Source organism: Watersipora subatra, chromosome 9 (genome assembly GCF_963576615.1).
Source record: "Watersipora subatra chromosome 9, tzWatSuba1.1, whole genome shotgun sequence".
Taxonomy (NCBI): Eukaryota; Metazoa; Bryozoa; class Gymnolaemata; order Cheilostomatida; family Watersiporidae; genus Watersipora; species Watersipora subatra.
In genome coordinates, this window is record NC_088716.1 from 55,420,237 (window position 1) to 55,437,745 (window position 17,509).

Genomic DNA, 17,509 nt, shown 5'->3' on the forward strand with positions numbered 1-17,509 from the left:
ACTAGGTGTAGCTACTAACACTGATGGGCAATTCATATGTCAGCCTGAAGAAAGACAGCTGTGTTCCCATTGACAGAACAAACAAGCAAAAAAGAAAAGCTCACAACCCTATAAGACAGCCAGGCTTGGTAAGGTTTGTAGCTACAGTTATATAGCTTGCCAAGTATCGATTAGCTTGTCTGTAAGACAGCCAGGCTTGGTAAGGTAATGATCTGATTTTGAGATTTTTAGGTCGAGAATACTGGGTGCCAAGGAAGGGGTATTAAAAAATTATTACTAAAACATTGGTGCGCGTTAAAAGTTCACTTTTTGATGACCGTGAAGAATGCTAATGTAGATTCTTCAGCAGCTTATATTACTGATATGTTCGTCTTCTTCAAAGTTGGAGATTAGGTTTAAAAGTCAACGTTTAAGATAACGGTAATATCTGCATCTTCTAAAAACCGATTGCTACGAATAGATATTAGCGTTAAGTAGGAACATCAAAAACAGAATCTATATATATAAATTTTAGTGTTTGTTTGTCTTTATGCTTTCACCCTGTGTCCAGTTATAGCGCTTAAAATCGAGCAATTGAAAATCTGCTTTGCAGAGGATCGCAACTCCTGGCATTCAAATCGCAAGTCTACTATCAAGAGCGCATAACCACAAGGCTAAGCCACTCTTTTACATGCAGGTATATCCTTATCGAGATTGCACACACTAAATATGCCCTTATTATTCATCAATATTACCTTTTACTACTGTCATTTTTTAGAAAATTTTAAAAAAATTTTAAATTTTTTCATCCATCCAATTGTATGGGTTTGATTCCTGTAAGGGACAATCTTTTTTCTAGCGCTGGCTTCAGACGGACGAACACGGCTCCTATTATAGTAAAGACTAATCGAATGCCTGGTGTTGCACGGGTAATAGAATAATTACCTCATGAATTTGAGTAACTTACCTGGAAAGCTAAATCTTTATTAAAATCCTTATTTTTGGGCCAGCTTAACAATCGTTACGCATAATGATCAACATTGCTAGTTATTAACCCCCAAGCATGCTGAGTATCTTAACTAATGTAATGACTATTTGCCCAATAAATCCATAGTATTCCATGTAGCCTAATGATTAAATTCGCTGCCTCTAGATTTCGCGATCCCGAGATCAAATCCAGTGCCATGCGAATTTTTCATCGCTAGATTTTAATTGCTATAACTGGATACATGAGATTTTTCAAGTTTTCAAATATTTGAATTATGCATTGGTCAGGCACACAAAAATAAACATTTTCATTTATAAGTTAGTAAACGTTGTTAATGTTGATTAAAAATTAATTTTCTGTGCAAAAACTTTTTTATTACTCGGCAAACGACAATCAGTTAGCCAGTATTTAAAAAAAAGCAAATGCTTAGAACTATCAGATGATTGTAAATGAATTTTATTGGAAGACCAATTCAAATGAAAGACGAGGGCTGCAAAATTTTTGCCCTCTCTGTGGATTTTTTAAAACCTGACAACATTCTGTAAATCAATGGGTAATAAATTAAAAAAGAGAAAAAAACCATCTCCTGACACTAATAAAGAAGGGCAGACAGACGAACTGAACAGTCAGACCTCTGAAGAAGAAACAAGTAGAGTAATAAAACCCAATCAGCTGACATACATGTACATCTTGTCCAGGATCAAACCTCTTCACAAGAAACTAGATCACACCGAAAGGACTAAAACTACCTACGACATTCTGGGTAAGCCCAAAAACCCCCAGATAGTATTAAATTGTACTGCTGTGGGTTATGAGGTTTTCAAACTTGGCTTCGTGATTTACCTATCATCCAACTACAAAGTGGAATCGCTCAAGGAGAATATAGACTATTCTGGTCTCGTTGTGCACTCAAGTGTTTCAGCCTTGTATATTGTGAATTTTTACAGCACTGAGTAGAATACTTGTGAACAAGCTTACAAATCTTGATATCTTCTTTTCTCGCTATGAACAGATATTAACCACCTTCACATAAGATCAAGAAAAGGCTCTTAATCAGCAAATAAAAACTAAGTGCATTGATGAACTTTCAACCCTGTCTTCATCCAATTCTTCATCACGTATTCAATCAATGCCCTTGTGTCTTGCTACAATTAATCTTGAAGCCTCAACAAGTCCTTCATACACTACTTTTAAAAAAACTACAAAATCATGTGAAAACTGCTCAAAATTGAGTACTACAGTAGAATTCTTAATCACCAGAGTTGCGGAGTTAAAAACAAAAATTGACAAGTTACTATCAACATCTATTTCTACAGAAAAGCTCAAGGCTGAATTCATCGTGGTCATCAAATCAGTTTGATAACAAACTACTAGCTACTCACAAATCACTATCTGGTGAGCTCAAGGAACAACAGAGTTCTTATGCTGAAACAACAAAACGAAATCTTTATGCCCAAGATCAACCATCAAGGAAACCATCAACAAATGCTACAGTGTGTTCAAACCCAAAAAGTAAATCATGCAACAAACAAAATATGCCTTCAACATCAAATCTTTACCGAATGGATGTTGATCAATGTATTCCAGCAACAGCTGTCAAGCTACCAGCTCAATCTAAACAACAGAAAACTGTTTTTTATGAACAACAACATTGTGGTTTCAATTCAACCAAACTCTTCTCTCCATAAATCAAGACAAGGTACGGAAAGCTATTAACAGTCAGTTCGAGCCAACCATCATTGAACTCGTTACAACTTCAAATCAAACTATCCTAGGATTATGATTCAGTTTTGATCACGGAACATCGCTAAAAGAGTGAAAAATTGTTGGAAATCTGATCTGTTTGATGGATCAACCTGCAGACTGTCCATTGATCTGGGTTTTCTAAAAGAGAATGTAGTTATTGTTAAAGGTGTCCCACTCGATGTAGATGACAATAGCATTAATCAAGATATCAAAGATGCTGAACCTGATGCCTCTATAGAAAAATTGTACAAAGATGGTAAAAGATTGAGGTCCTCAAAGGTTAAGTTTTCCTCATCCCTATTCTACCAAAATGCCATCTCACATGAAATAAGTATACCATCAACTCATTGTTTATGTCACGCTGAACCTCTTCAATAATAGATCTCTCTAAAGGGTTTTTATAGCTCATTTAAATATAAGAGGTTTAACTTCCAAAATGGATGAAGTCAAGTATTTGATTTAGAAGTATAAATTTAAAGTTATTTGTTTTTCTGAGACATTTCTTGGAGCTAGACAGGGTGGTGATTACTTCAAAAGTTCCGGTTACAATATGATAAAAAATGATAGGTACTATAACCAGGGTGCTGGCTTGTACTCTATATTCAACACTTCATTAATTTCAGGCATTCGGAATTTGCAATTAAAGAAGTTATTGCTGATAGTCTTTCCATTAGTCATTCCAGTTATTTCGAGATCTTACATAGTGTCTTTTGTTTGGAGACTTCTAAATTCAATATGAATTGGATTCTTTTAATTGGAGACTTCTAAATTCAACATAGATTGGATGACAAAATTTTCAGACTTCCAGAAAGAGTGTTACAGCAACACTGAAGACATTTTGGTACTGGGTAATTTCAATGTCAACTGGTTGAACACAAAAGAGAGTTTTAATTGGAAAAGCAAAATATGCAATCCGTTGTTTTTAAAACAGCTGATTGACAAACCCACAAGAGTAACTAAAAACTCCTCAACATTAATTATGTGTACACAAATTTTTCTCATCACGCCAAGTTTTCTGGAGTACTTAAATTGTCTAAGAGTGATCATAATTGGTATTTATTGTAAGAAAAATTGGGGTTGCACATACTTCATTTCCTTGGAAAATCGCTTATATAGGTTACTCCAGATTCGTTCCTGACAATATTTCAAATGAGTTTTCCTCCGTCAGATGGAATGATATTCTGACTAAAAAGAACACTAATGACATGATTAATCTATTTAATCAAAAGTTTTCTTTTGCTGTCACTAAGTTGGTGCCTCTTAAAACTAGAAAAGTCAAGTCAGAATCTTTACCTATCTGGCTTGACAAAGAGGTACAGCAAAATATATAATTGAAGAGAAAAACTGAAAAACTGCAAAGATGGGACTGCTTACAAAAAGCACCGCAATTCGGTCACGATTATCATTGAGAGAAAAAAAAAACGTATAAACAAACTTGTTAAACAGCCTTACGTAAACTTTGGCAAGCTTTGAATGTGAAAGATAAGAAACTTCAAAGCTGTGACACTTGTTTGACCGCTTCAGAACTTAACTCACATTTTGTGTCTATTACAAGTAAACTTTTAAGTTCAATTTTACCGTCATCTAATTCTTATTTGTTTTGTCAGAACACCGAGTTGAAGACCACATTGAATGAGTTTCCAAAATTTACACGATATTTACATGATATTGTAAAATACATCAGTAACATACCTAATTCAAAAGCATCAAGCTTAGGCAATATTTCTGTAAAAAAGATAAAAGCAACTCTTCTATTCATTGCACCTATTATCACTGATATTTTTAACAGAATATCGGTTGATGGCTGTTCTCCTTCGGCATGGAAGCAAGCACAGTTTACTCCATTGTTTAAAAGAGGAGATGATAGCAGCACATCAAATTCTCGCCCTATCTCAGTACTCCCTATTTTATCTATTGTTTTTTGAAAACCACTTAAATGTCTACATCTACTCCCATTTGTTCAAAATTTATACTTTACATCCTTATCAGTATGGCTTCAGAAAAAGTCACTCATGCGCTGATGCTGTTCATAAACTAATCTCAGACTGTTTAGATCTCAAAACAAAGGATGACAAAATTTGCTTAATGTTTTTGAATTTCAGCAAAGCTTCTGACTGGATCAATCACAAAATATATCGTAAACTGAAGTTTGCTGGTTTAAGAAGAAAATCCTTGCAAATATACTTCACTCCATTTCCACAAAAGGCATCAAAAGATTGTCATGAATGATAAAGAATCTTTGATGCAAGAAATAGATGTTGGTGTTCCACAGGGGTTTCTTATTGCTTCAGTATTATATTTAATACAAAAATTATATATAAATGATCTTCTCAGACTTATTCCAAGTGTCTTTGCCTACGCCGATGATACTGACTTTGTAAGTCATCACAAATATGTGCAACTTCTCGAGGCGAACTGCAATCTCATCATGCAAATTATCAGCAGCTGGTGTAGTTCAAACCATATGACTGTCAATTTGCAAAAACCACATATTCTTCTTTATAATACTAATGAAAACCTTCGAAACAGCTTTACTTTTAAGTCTAGCAGTCAATCTATCACTTGTAGACCTGAGACAAAATTTTTGGTACATGTATTTGTTTGACAGATCGACTCTATTGGAGTAACCATGTCGACACTATTTGTAATAAGGTCATGAAGTCATTGACTCTGCTCCAGTTTTGATGGCCATACATAAACTCAAAATCTGCCAATGCATTTTGTTATCAGTTCATATTTTGCCATATTATTTATGGTATACACATTTATTATAATCTAGCTCCAAGATATGTCACAAAGGATTTATTTTTATTGCAAAAAAGAGCATCTCGACTAATTGAAAATCTACATCATATTCCTGCATATATTATTCCAACGAAAAACCTTACTAAATCTGTGCATTTTTTACTCTGTCTATGCTAAATGTTTATTTCACTTTAATTAAAGGTTTCAAGATTTTTGATGGTTTGTGTCCTCGTTTTTCACATGACAGTAACAGGTTCTCAACTAATTTCAATTTACTTGATATGAAAAAATTTCATACCACCACTAACAATTATTTTGAAAATATCATTGCCAGCTGCTTTAACCATATTCCACCTAGGTAATATCCGTTCTCTTAGCTGAGCGAGGCAATTTAAACACTATTTGTCAAACTATTTATTCGATTTTAATGGCTAACTGTTGCCTTTTTTTGTTTGACTATTGTTGTATGAGCTAATTTAAAAAACATTACTATTTCAAATGGAATTATTGCCAATTAAATTATATAATAAAGTTCTACTGGAAAGTAGACATAGTTTCTTTCTATAGAAGACTTAGTAAGTTCTAGAGCACACCAGTTTTTCTCTATAGAAACATAGATGACAATGTAGAATCAAAATTACTATACTTTTTATCCCTTAGATTTCTTATCCCTTAGAGGCTTCGATACTGGCAGCTTATGTAGATACCTCTATAGAATGCTTTATAATATACTTCTTATCTCTTAGATACATGGAAGTGTTTTTGTAGACGCTTTTATAGAATGCATTATAGTAGACTTCTTATCTCTTAGATACCGGCAGAGGTTTTGTAGAAATTTTTACAGAATGCATAATAATAGATTTCTCATAACATTGGCAGATCCAATGTTAGCTTTTGAATATTCTACCTTTTTAGTACGAGATCCACCATGCATGACAATACATAGAACTGGAAGTTGGTCTGGTAAACTTGGTTCCTTGAATATAGATGTATTCCTGGCTCATTTACAGGTGGAAGGGGCTGTCCGATAGACATGGTGCTGCCACTACTGAGCTGTTGCCAGATGAATATAAAATTACTAATCTATAACATCCTATTGTCTACAGGTAATTGTTATTCCTTGGAGTTAACTGTAAGCTGTTGCAGCTACTTCAGTATACATTCTTTGTGCAGGCTGAACATTGAATATTGATTTGTTATAGATAACCTTGATAGAACTGGAAATTGATCTGGTAAAACTTGAGGTTGAGGTTCCTTGAAATTTGAGGTTCCTTGATGATAGATGCATTACTGGCTCATTTACAGGTGTAAGGGTCTGTCCGATAGACATGATGCTGCCACTACTGAACTGTTGCCAGATGAATATATGATTGTTAATCTATATAACATTTTAATGTTCCTAATAGAGATTGTTATTCCTTGGAGTTAACTGTAAGCTGTTGCAGCTGCCTCAGTATAAGCACTCTTTGTGCTGGCTGAACGATGAATATTGATTTGTTATGGACAACCATTTGCAATGTAGACTTAGTGCAAATGCCCTGTATTTTCAGAATTTATATTCCTGTAGCAACTAGAGACCTCAAAATCCTAAGACAAGGACAAACAAATACCTATTTCGGCTTTCTATGCGATACCTGTGAGCTGTTCACAAGACTTGAAGGTTGTACCACCAAAAATGACTGCACCCTTACTTTTGGCATTTGCTACAAGATAGAAAGACACCAAGTGCTGTAGAATATTACTGTACATTCTCAAAGACATTATATAATGCAACATCAAACTGGATTTAGGCATAATGAAGATGACCTGTCTGTTCGTTATTGCCGTGATACTGAATAGTACGAAGCACCTAGATTTGTCTCGATCTATTAAACGAACCATTGGTTAAAAATGGTGACTTGATCGCTAAAACAAATAGAAATAGCCAAGCTTTTCTAACATGAAAGATTTGTATAAATGTATTTTTAATACTAAATAAACAGTGATACAAGATCATAGTTACAAGTACAAGGTATAATAAAGTGGTTTTGTTTTAGTTGGAAGTGACAGTAATAATATAACACATAAAATAAGAACATTCACTAAACACAAATTATGATAAAAAGGTCGGCAGCGCATTGGGATAAGACATTGCAACAGAGACAATGGAGTTGTTCAGAGTTTAAAAAGCAATCGTAATAAAACACTGCAAAGACAGTAGCCGATGGGCTAGTTATGAGCAGCTTGTATAACCGGTGCTAGATGAAAATATAAACACACAAAATATATAGGAGACTAGGATATCTTTTATCATATATTCTTCTGTTAGTCCTAAACCAAAGAGCTCGAGTTGGTGTGCAGAACTAAGGAGAACTAGTATTTTGCAAGACACTAGCATACTCAGGTGGCAGCTCTTCCAGTTTCACTTCTACAGAGCACAAACAAGAAACATTAATGATTTCACTAATCAGGTGTCTTTCTCTCTAAAGCATGCAATAAAGCCGTGAAACCAAAGGCCTACCACAACACAGAGCTACCTGCTATTGAAATACAATAGAATAAGCCTTAGAATTACCAGATTAGCAAGTTAACATCTGATTACTGCTACAGCTGAACAAGTTATTTAAAAGACAATTCAAACAATCTCTGTTTAAATCCTAACCTGAATTGCTGACAGCTCCCTGAGAAGGCGTGACAGGCAGTGCCTGAGAAGGAACTGCAAGCGCTGCTGTCTGAGCAAGAAGGGCAGATGGAGTAGCAAAATTAGGAGTGGCTGTACCAAATGGTTGCTGTATATACTGATAGTTGATGGCAGCTGGTTGACCATGCACTTGTGCAGGTACTTGCGGCATGACTTGCAGCTGTGGAACAGGTTGCGTCTGCATCGGTGTCATCCTTGGCTGAGCATGATAGGAAACCACATGGTCGGCCTACACAGAACCATTACCACATGATATTATACAGAGCTGAAGGCAGTCAGATGTGCAGACTACACAGTCAATCACTGTTTCCATGACTCGCATAATTAGCATGATTCGGACGATCCGCAAGTTAAGTTACTTGCGAATTCAGCATTTCAAAAACAACAACCGATGCGATGCATGCGGGTTTAACGTCAGTGCTTGACCCCATAGGTCAACTATTAGGGTAATTAACGACTATAAATAGTTACATAGTCTTGTCACGCTAAGCTTAAGGCCGGTTCACACTATATCGCCGTATCTCGGCGTTTCCCTTTCGGCGTTCATCGTCGATTATGTGAACCGTGAATTGATGGCATCGACGAAGCATCGCGGACACGTCGGGAAAGTTTGCAGCTGTCAAACTTTCCCGATGGTTCGCGGAGCATCGACGACAGCACGTGTAATGTGAACCATTTCGGCGAAGACAATTCGCGATCGCAGATAGCGTGGTTTCTGTTTATGATTGTTGCTGCAGGACTATATTACACTGGTTGGACTAGCAGGGACCAGAGACACACGACAACATTTTTATACTGACTCGTTTTGTTTATTATAAGTTTATGAAAATATTCTTGTAAGGCCTATGTATATTTACTCACCGAAAAAAAAACATTTCACAGTTCTCATTGCGCAATGTATAATAGAGTGCATTAAATTGTCATTCTTGATTTCTTCTAGGCTGGACGCACCCACCATCTTCTTTTATGCCTTTTTCAGGTGTAAAGCTCTGCTGCTGCTGCTGTTGTCTAAGTCGGTTGCTTCGTCTGAGCAATGCTAAGACAAGTACTTTTCTTAGTTTTAATTTTCTATCCATCTTCAACAAAAGCGATCACACGATGCGCGTGGTACTAGCTTTTGCTACTAAACCGAAACGCGAATGTTTACGCGCGTCTCAATGGTCTGTTATTAATTAAGCCACGCCCATCGCTGACGCTCCAGTGACCGCGTTATATATGAGAACGTAATGTCGACGACTGTTCCCTGATACAAACGCGGATGGCTTTGTGCTAGTGTGAACATTGTCATCATCGACAATCACCGAAGTATTGTTGCATCAACGCCGAGATACGGCGACTTAGTGTGAACCAGCCTTTAGCAGCAATCGTTCAGATCGTTGGCGCACTGAGACTGCTGAAATAAAAATGCCTGAAGCGTGAAAATGTTTATAATTTAATTGCCATCGATATTCTAATGTGCATTAATTGCAGTGCCGTTTCCATGATTCGCAAGCACGATGGATTCGATAAAGTTTTGCAATTGCAAAACTCTCTTAGCTTGCGAATTTATGTCGTTTCCATGACGCGGATGGCTTGCGGATTGGCTCAAAATTGCGAATTATGCGCATCATAGAAACATAGTAAATCACAACCAACACCACAAATGAATAAATAAGTTACCTCATCATCAGGATCATAGCAAGACTGACAGTACCAAATCCCGCAGCAGCCAGTTCGTCGGCAGCAGGCACATGCAGCTATTGAGTTGTAAATAAGGAGACCCATAGTGATGGCAAACTGTGCTACTGCGCATACGAGCATTATTGCATCAAGTGCAACCCACGCCGTAAAAGTTGCCTAAAACAGTTTTGACAGAGTAAGGCTAAGTCGAACAGTGCGACCAAGCCCTTCCAAAGTCGAATGGCATGATTGAGGCCTTCCAAACAGCTAGTCAGATAAAATCCCATTCTATCTCACTCAGACTATACCCAACTTACATGCCGGCAGTAGAAAGTCCCAGAACTCCCTGAGAACTTCTCCCCGTACAAGTAGAAAGGCTTTTGTGTGGTTGTACTGTGATAGCGATCATAATTGCCGTCATAGTAGTAATCGTAGTAATCGTAGCTGTAGTACCTACTCCTAAAGAGAATTTGTTATTGCTACTATTGTTACCGTTGACAAGAATAGAATAATTAGTAATTTCATTGCAAAAACAAAACAACTCTGTTTATAACCCCCAACAGCAAAATCAACAGCTACATTTATTTTAAAAAATGTGGCCTGCAGTAAAACAATTTGTACCTAACTGTAAAACAAAAATGGTAAACAAACTAGCGCCAATGTAACTAAACAGACAGGATTATTCAAATGGCTCAATGCATATTGAAAGCATGTCAGTTGTAGGAAATAGCATGACTATGATAATAGCATTCGCAAGCAAATATGCAATATGTATAGTTACCCGTAAAAGGTATATCCGAAATTCCTGCAGGATAACAGTAGATTCATGTTGCTAGACAGAGCCGCTATAAGCACTGGATACGCTATGATAAGTATTACGTTCAGAACGAGGTGAGTCACAATCTACATACAACAATGTGTTTATGGAGTGCTTGGCAATCATTGTTGATTAGTTACTGATGAAAGGTGATGTTTGTGTGGCTACTAGCTTACTGTCATTTGTAAGATATGCAATGTGAAAAGAAATTGGTAGGTTATGGATATTTTAAAATTTTGAAGTTTAACTTCGCTTACCGCATCTCACAAATGCCGCAAAATGAATCCATACCTTTTATACATTAGTTGACATCTACGAAAGCTGATAGGGCTATTTATAAACTTGTTAGCACTTGCAGTAGACACTGGTACCACAGCAGGCTTACTAAACATTCTATATACATGCATGTACATCTTTAATGTCAGAGAGAAATGAGCGAAATGTACATCTTTAATGTCAGAAAACACGCCTAACGAGAAGTCTTTAAGCGATGAGTAATACGATATACAATATGAAGAACGCTTGACCTGCAAAACACAGGTTGGGTTCAATTCCCGAAAAAAGCCACTGATGGTAACAGGAATGACATGATTGATCTCAAATTGATCTCAAATTGAACACAAATTGCTCTCTGCAACTGAACATGTCTCCAGTCCTCAAGGTTCCCTTGCCACTGGACTCAGACATGTTCAGCCAAGATTATAGAGATATTGTCAATGCTGTTAAACACGTGCACAGCCCCTACTAAGGAGACATCATACTCGATATTTGACGGATTGCTCACACAATACGAGGCATAAAGCTGAATCTTACCAAACTTTTCTTCTGCTGTTTGTAGCTTGCCACTCCGACGCTTGCAGCGATCACAGTCTAAAATAGAGTGTTCTCTGACTAATAAAAGTTACCTAGTCCATATCAGTCATATCTTTGACAAGTAATTACAAAAAACATCTGCATGCATTTGGAAAACTTTCACTATACAGCACTTTAAACAAGTCAGCAATGCAAAGTAATGACTTGAACCGAGGCTTGTTATCAAGTAAGACTTTAACATCATGGGCTCTACCTATAACATCAGGGACCCTACCTATAACATCAGACATTCTACCTATAGCATCAGGGACTCTACCTATAACATCAGGAACAAATACAATGCTACTTTGCTCACAGGAATGTTTTCAAGATTCACATTGGCCAATCGAGGCAAAAGAATTTGACTAAACCAAGCATTTCCGTTTGCACCGTGCATCAGTTCTGTTAATGTTCACACTTACGACTAATCTGTTTCCAATTAGCACTGCATTCCAAAAGGCATTCACTATGTTTCCATGGTGCGCAGTACTGCGAAGCAGCCCCCTCCGAAGTCGAGGGGATTGTACGTTTCCATGCTGCGCAGTGGTTTTCAGCAAATACCGCAAATTAGCCAGAGAAGAGAAATTGTATAAATCGAATCGCCTGATAGAGAAATAGAATCGATCACGGATACCGAACGTCATAAACGGTCTTTTTATGATTCTGTCGTCATTATACTTTTATTTACAATAAACATTCACAAGGTTTTACAAACCTTAACACACTTTTTATATAGTAATATATTTTTAATAAGTATCTTTAAGTAATATATTATTTAAACGTTAATTTAGGACTTGCCACCTATTTTTCGAAAAGCGTTGGCATCGATAACAAAGTCCAAGAAAGTAATCACCTCATCATCCTCCTGAATGCAGACCATAATTAAATTTAGGTGAAAGAAGATCGGAAGAATAGTAAAAAAACAAGATTAGCAGGACACCCTTTGTACTAGTTTATGGCCCTCGAAGAATCCGTCTCCACGGCAGGAGAGCTATGCGCAGCCACTGCGCAGTTGCTGTTTCCTTGCTGCGAATTTGCACTGGCTTCGCACTGATCAGTGCGCAGTGATTTCAGTGCGAAGACGCCGTTTCCATGATTCGGAGATAGCGCAACTCCGAAGCACTGCGCATCATGGAAACATAGTGATTCAGTAGAAGCTAGACTTTAGTTTATTTTTCATTTTATATGCACAAGAGACAGCAGTTACTAAACCAAGCTGCCCATCAAATGCAATACAAATGCATACACTCTCGATTAGATGACAGACACAGAATTACTTACAAGAAGCCCAACCCAAACACCTGTAGCTGCCTTGTCCGCAAATCCACCAAAGATATAGTGATTGCCATACTTGCCCTTTAGCTCAGCAGTCAAGTTATTCAGGTGATCGTTAATTGCAGTTGTTACGGCATGGAGGATAAAGACAGTCAGTCCGAGTACAAGCTGAGCGAGTGTTAACCTATTAACAGTTGTTTGTTAATATTCCATTATAATTCAGTACTGACAAGTTACTAAGGTCTTTTCAAAACTGACTGCAGTATCAATAATTCAATAAACAACGCAGTGCAAATATTAACCAATCTGCTAAGAGCAAACAATACATGACACTGTACTCTTCAGCAAATCAAAGAGACCAGTGGTCTCTCTCTCATGTAATTAGGAGACAATCACTGTTTCATATGTTGAGACTTATAGAGGAGATGACGTTTTTTACCAGGATGCCTAGTTTTAAACCCCTACATGGAAGGGTGATGAGAATTGGGCATGATAAGAGGTTATGAACAATAACTACAAGTTATACTAAAATACCTTTAATGATTGATAATAATGATTACCATATACCTTTTGAGGTTTGCTGAAAATGAAATACTAAAATATTAATTATGACAGTACACGCAATATCTTTTAGAACCTTACGATTGGCTCGACTATTTCAATACATAGTGATACACAAGCCATGTATAAGGAGAGTTAAGTCAGTGGATACTGGTAAGAAAGTTGAATTAGTATAAGTCATCGTGTTTTCTTACGTACCAAATATCTGATGTACAGTAAAATAAGGAACAATATATACAAATTTGCTTTATTTAAACAGTATTTTTAGCTTTTTAAACTGTAGAGCAATTTTGCTTGTTAAATATAATCCATACTAACACTATATTAGTGAATAGTGATATACAAAATGTTGTAAGTGGTACTTATCATTCAATAGTATATGAGATTGAGTTAGACAGAAACATTACATAAGTAAAAATATATGATATTAATGTTTTTATTCCAAAGCAAAATTTTAAATTATTTACCTATTTTGTCAGAGTAACTCTCAGCAGCCTCACCAATCAGCTAAACTCATCGCTCAAAACTCACCCTTTAACAGCTGCCATCTTAGACTTAAAATATCGCACATTGAGCATGGGTTTCGATGAAGCATTACTTTGAGCCGAGTTGGTATACACAAACTGTGGCTGCATTGCCCCCTGTTGCTGGTGTATTTGGGCAGAAATCGATGTCATGTTGCTCTACAATACAGGTGGAACAAACAGATGTACAGCTATTACTAAAGGACAAGCTAGATACAAGTATTCAGTATCAAATAGTGCCGATCAATATTTACTGAAAATTCAACATGATAAAATGAGAAATCTTGTTCTACCTTTTAAACACATTGCTTGCAGTCCACAAAAAGTTCAACTACAATAAACTACTTTTAATAGATATACCATATTAAAAAACTATATGAGAATTTTGATAGTTATATTAAAGTAGATTACTTTTTTTGTGCTAGTATTGACAGTTTGACATTATTTTTTGCCCATGAGAATCAAAACGTAAAAAGGTACCTCTGAAAGATTGACCAAACAGCAATACTACAGAGCACTCCTTGTAATCACAAATGATGGGCAGTCTGTGCTTTATACTTTACCATATGTATATATACAGTAAAGTATAAACTGATATATATTTATATATATAAACATATATATTTATATATATAAACAATACATATTTATTTAAATATATAGATATATATATATACATATTTAATATTTTATATATAATACTGTATAAATATAAATATATTATGTAAACATTATCGCTCAATACGTGTGGTTGCTGTCTTCTGGTAACCAGTCTACTTGCCCTAAGATAACTTACCTCAGTTAAGTCCACTTGCTTCAACCTACTTGACTGGTCAAGTCTGTTCTATTCACCTATGTTCACTTGCCACAAACTGTAGTCAACACGCTCAGCTCCATAAAAGTCATTATGAGCGTAGCACTCACTGGACCATTAAATTGCTTCAAAAACGTGTTTACTATGTTACAACTTCTGTAAATTTATCCTTATGACTAGCACATTTTGTATTTATAATTTGTTGCACTACGATTGATAATGTCAGCAGTGATGTAGCGGTAACAACTATTACCCATATGCTAAAGATTTTAAATTAATGTGATGTAGTGTAAATCATATTCATGTAATGATATTAAAGCCTGGTGTAAATTTACAGATTACAGTGGGATCTTACTGCGCATATGGATTCGACTACACTAATGAATGTGAATTAGATTAACAACTTTTAATCTATGCTGTTGTTTTATAAAGGTATTAGCAAAAACAGATATCAGAAGAGAGATGCCTACCTCAAATGAGCCAAGGCCAACTCTGGAGTAGGCCATGGTGGCTTGACACTTGGTGGATTTGCTGACAGCTGGCAGACAGGCTGTACACCACCTGGGCTGATCTTGGGGTGAAGTTCAGGGTTCCAGCACTCTTTTTGGCGGTATTCGGAACAATGGCCACACCTTGTGCAATTGTCCTTGCTCCTGACCCCCAGCTCTAGTTCCTCCTAATTAGCTCTTTCCCTCGTGAAAGTGTTCGGTACATGGTGGCCACTAACCCTCATTCAAAGATCTGCATTTGTGCCCACCCCTTACCAACATTACCTCGAGTCATGATCGGAGCCGTGTAACAAAGTTTTAGGGTGGCTTCAAACAGCCCTGGGTCAAACCCTTAAGCTACTACCTTGGAGGGCAGTGGGTTGACCTGGCTGGCTGTTTTGCACCTGGTCCTGGAGACCCCTGACAATGCTGTTAGGCTTCCCTCAAGTCTGCATGAGAAGGGCTGACCTTCCATGGTATGTTCCTTCTGATTGGATCTGCCATCTCTTAGCTCGATGAGCTCACACTGCCGGCAGTCTTCCCAGCTCTGTCAGCTCAGTCTGCCAGCGTTTTTATAGCGCAACCCAGTTCAGTGTTTCAGTGCGCAGTGATCCCACGCTATATCGTGCTTCATCTTTCGTGGCTTTGCTGCTTCGCAGATTTTCTTTTTACAATGCATTGTGCTTTGAATCCTGATTAGCTCAGGGGCTTTACCTCAGGGGCTTTAGCTTTAGCTCAGGGGCTTTATTTAGAAGTAAAATATTGATGCTGTACTGTATTGTTTTTTCACTTGTCAACAGTTTTCATTTCTGTACATTTTACCAAATTTGCGTTTGCAAGTTTTTTCTGTGGCAAAATCCGCATTGTTGAAAAAACGTTCTGCTCCAACAAAGCAGCTTCTGGATGCGCCAAAGAGGCCGAGGAAGATGCTAACTATTGCAAAAAAGTTACAACTCTGGACATGCTGAAGAAAGGTAAAAGCTATGCGGCTGTAGGGCACCGTTATGGAATAAATTAATCTTCGGTTCATTTCATAGATAAGGAGGAAAATAATATAAAGATGACAGCAGCAATATTAATGAAAAATATTAACATTATTGTCTTTTGAACAAATTTTGGGCCTTAAAACAGGTTTTGAGTTTTGATTTCATTCTATAGTACGGTATTGCATTGTGAGATAATGAAAAAATAAAGCTATTAGTTCACAGATTTCACTTATCATGGATTATTTTTGGAACGCAACTCCCGCAATAAATGAGAAATCACTCTGTATTGGAACTTTGCCAGAATCTCCAGCCATCAGGCCATCTAGTTGGCTTGCTTCTTCTTAATGCACAGTCAGTGGAGTGGAGCATGGCTGGTTTGGTGCAGGAGTTCTTGGCCATATAGATTCAGTCAGAAGTGCCAACCAACAACATGGACAGCAACGCCTTCCCTATGATGCAATAGTTCTCAGCAGGAGACAGAATTTTGCTAAAGTAGGTAATCACTCTGTCTGCTTTTTTCTGGACCTTGGGCAGTACTGCCTCTACACCACATGTGCTTGCATCCATATCTAAGACGTATGGCTGATTTACATTTGAGTATTCTAAGATGGGTGCAGAGGAGATACATTCCTTCAGAGCAGCAAAGGCAGTCCGCTCTTCTCCTCCTAGTAGCAAAGCTTGAGATGTACTAGAGCTAGATTATCCCTGAGTTTCCTAGAGATCAGCCATTCCCAAACCACCCTTGTCTTTTCAGAGTCAGTAGCCATCCTTCTTTGCTTACCACATGACCTAGATATCGCACTTGTGACTGGAAAAGTTTGCACTTGTCTGGCTTGAGACTGAGTCTGGCTCCCTTCATCTGTTGAAACACTTTCTCTAACGGGTGGAGGTGTTTATCAAAATCTTGTTGGCCAATAAAGGCCATGCAGCACCCGCTCCATTGGTCTCTTGAAAATGGTAAGGGCAAAAGTAAGGTCAAATGGTAAGAGATTCCACTTCCATAAACCGACGTGGGTTGCAAACACTGACTTCTTCTGTGCGTAAGCATCTCAAAGCACTTGCCAGAGGCCACTGACCAGATCCAGTATGCTACAAAACTAGTTGCTAGAAAGGGCATCAAGGCCATGTTCAATCAGGGGAAAAAGGGTAGGCGTCCTGTTTGGTCCTCACATTTGGCCGGCAATAGTCAACAAAGAACTGCCACTTCCCATCCTTCTTTTGGACTAACACTCCCAAAGAATTCCAGCCCCCTTCAGCAGGCTTAATCATTTTTTTTGCTGAAGATATTTTGCACCTGACATTTTGCCTCGGCCTCCTTCAGTTCAAGCCCGTGTAGAGGTTGACATGTAGGTGAAATCTTTTCCTTCAGTGGAATGGGATGTTTCACTTCAGAGG

The 17,509-nt window shown here is 37.3% G+C and overlaps 1 protein-coding gene across 1 annotated transcript; it reads right to left on the bottom strand.

Annotated features, from left to right (window-relative positions):
* Window positions 1–7,487: 7,487 nt before the first annotated feature.
* LOC137405243 (uncharacterized) lies at window positions 7,488–13,916 on the bottom strand. Its single transcript, XM_068091473.1, has 8 exons — window positions 13,834–13,916; window positions 12,748–12,925; window positions 11,428–11,484; window positions 10,579–10,700; window positions 10,115–10,256; window positions 9,798–9,974; window positions 8,100–8,367; window positions 7,488–7,865 (listed from the first exon to the last, which is right to left on the bottom strand). Exons 1-8 carry the CDS (start codon window positions 13,878–13,880, stop codon window positions 7,801–7,803), a joined length of 1,056 nt encoding a protein of 351 aa, XP_067947574.1. The 5' UTR covers window positions 13,881–13,916; the 3' UTR covers window positions 7,488–7,800.
* Between the last annotated feature and the right edge of the window lie 3,593 nt (window positions 13,917–17,509).

Bases quoted from the DNA above. Each gene is read 5' to 3' on its own strand.
- LOC137405243 (XM_068091473.1), bottom strand. From the start codon at position 13,880: ATGCTCAATGTGCGATATTTTAAGTCTAAGATGGCAGCTGTTAAAGG. The intron at 11,485-12,747 runs GTAAGTAATTCT...ACTCTATTTTAG, and splicing joins GTGTTTGGGTTGGGCTTCTT to ACTGTGATCGCTGCAAGCGT. The intron at 10,257-10,578 runs GTAACTATACAT...AATTCTCTTTAG, and splicing joins TTCGGATATACCTTTTACGG to GAGTAGGTACTACAGCTACG.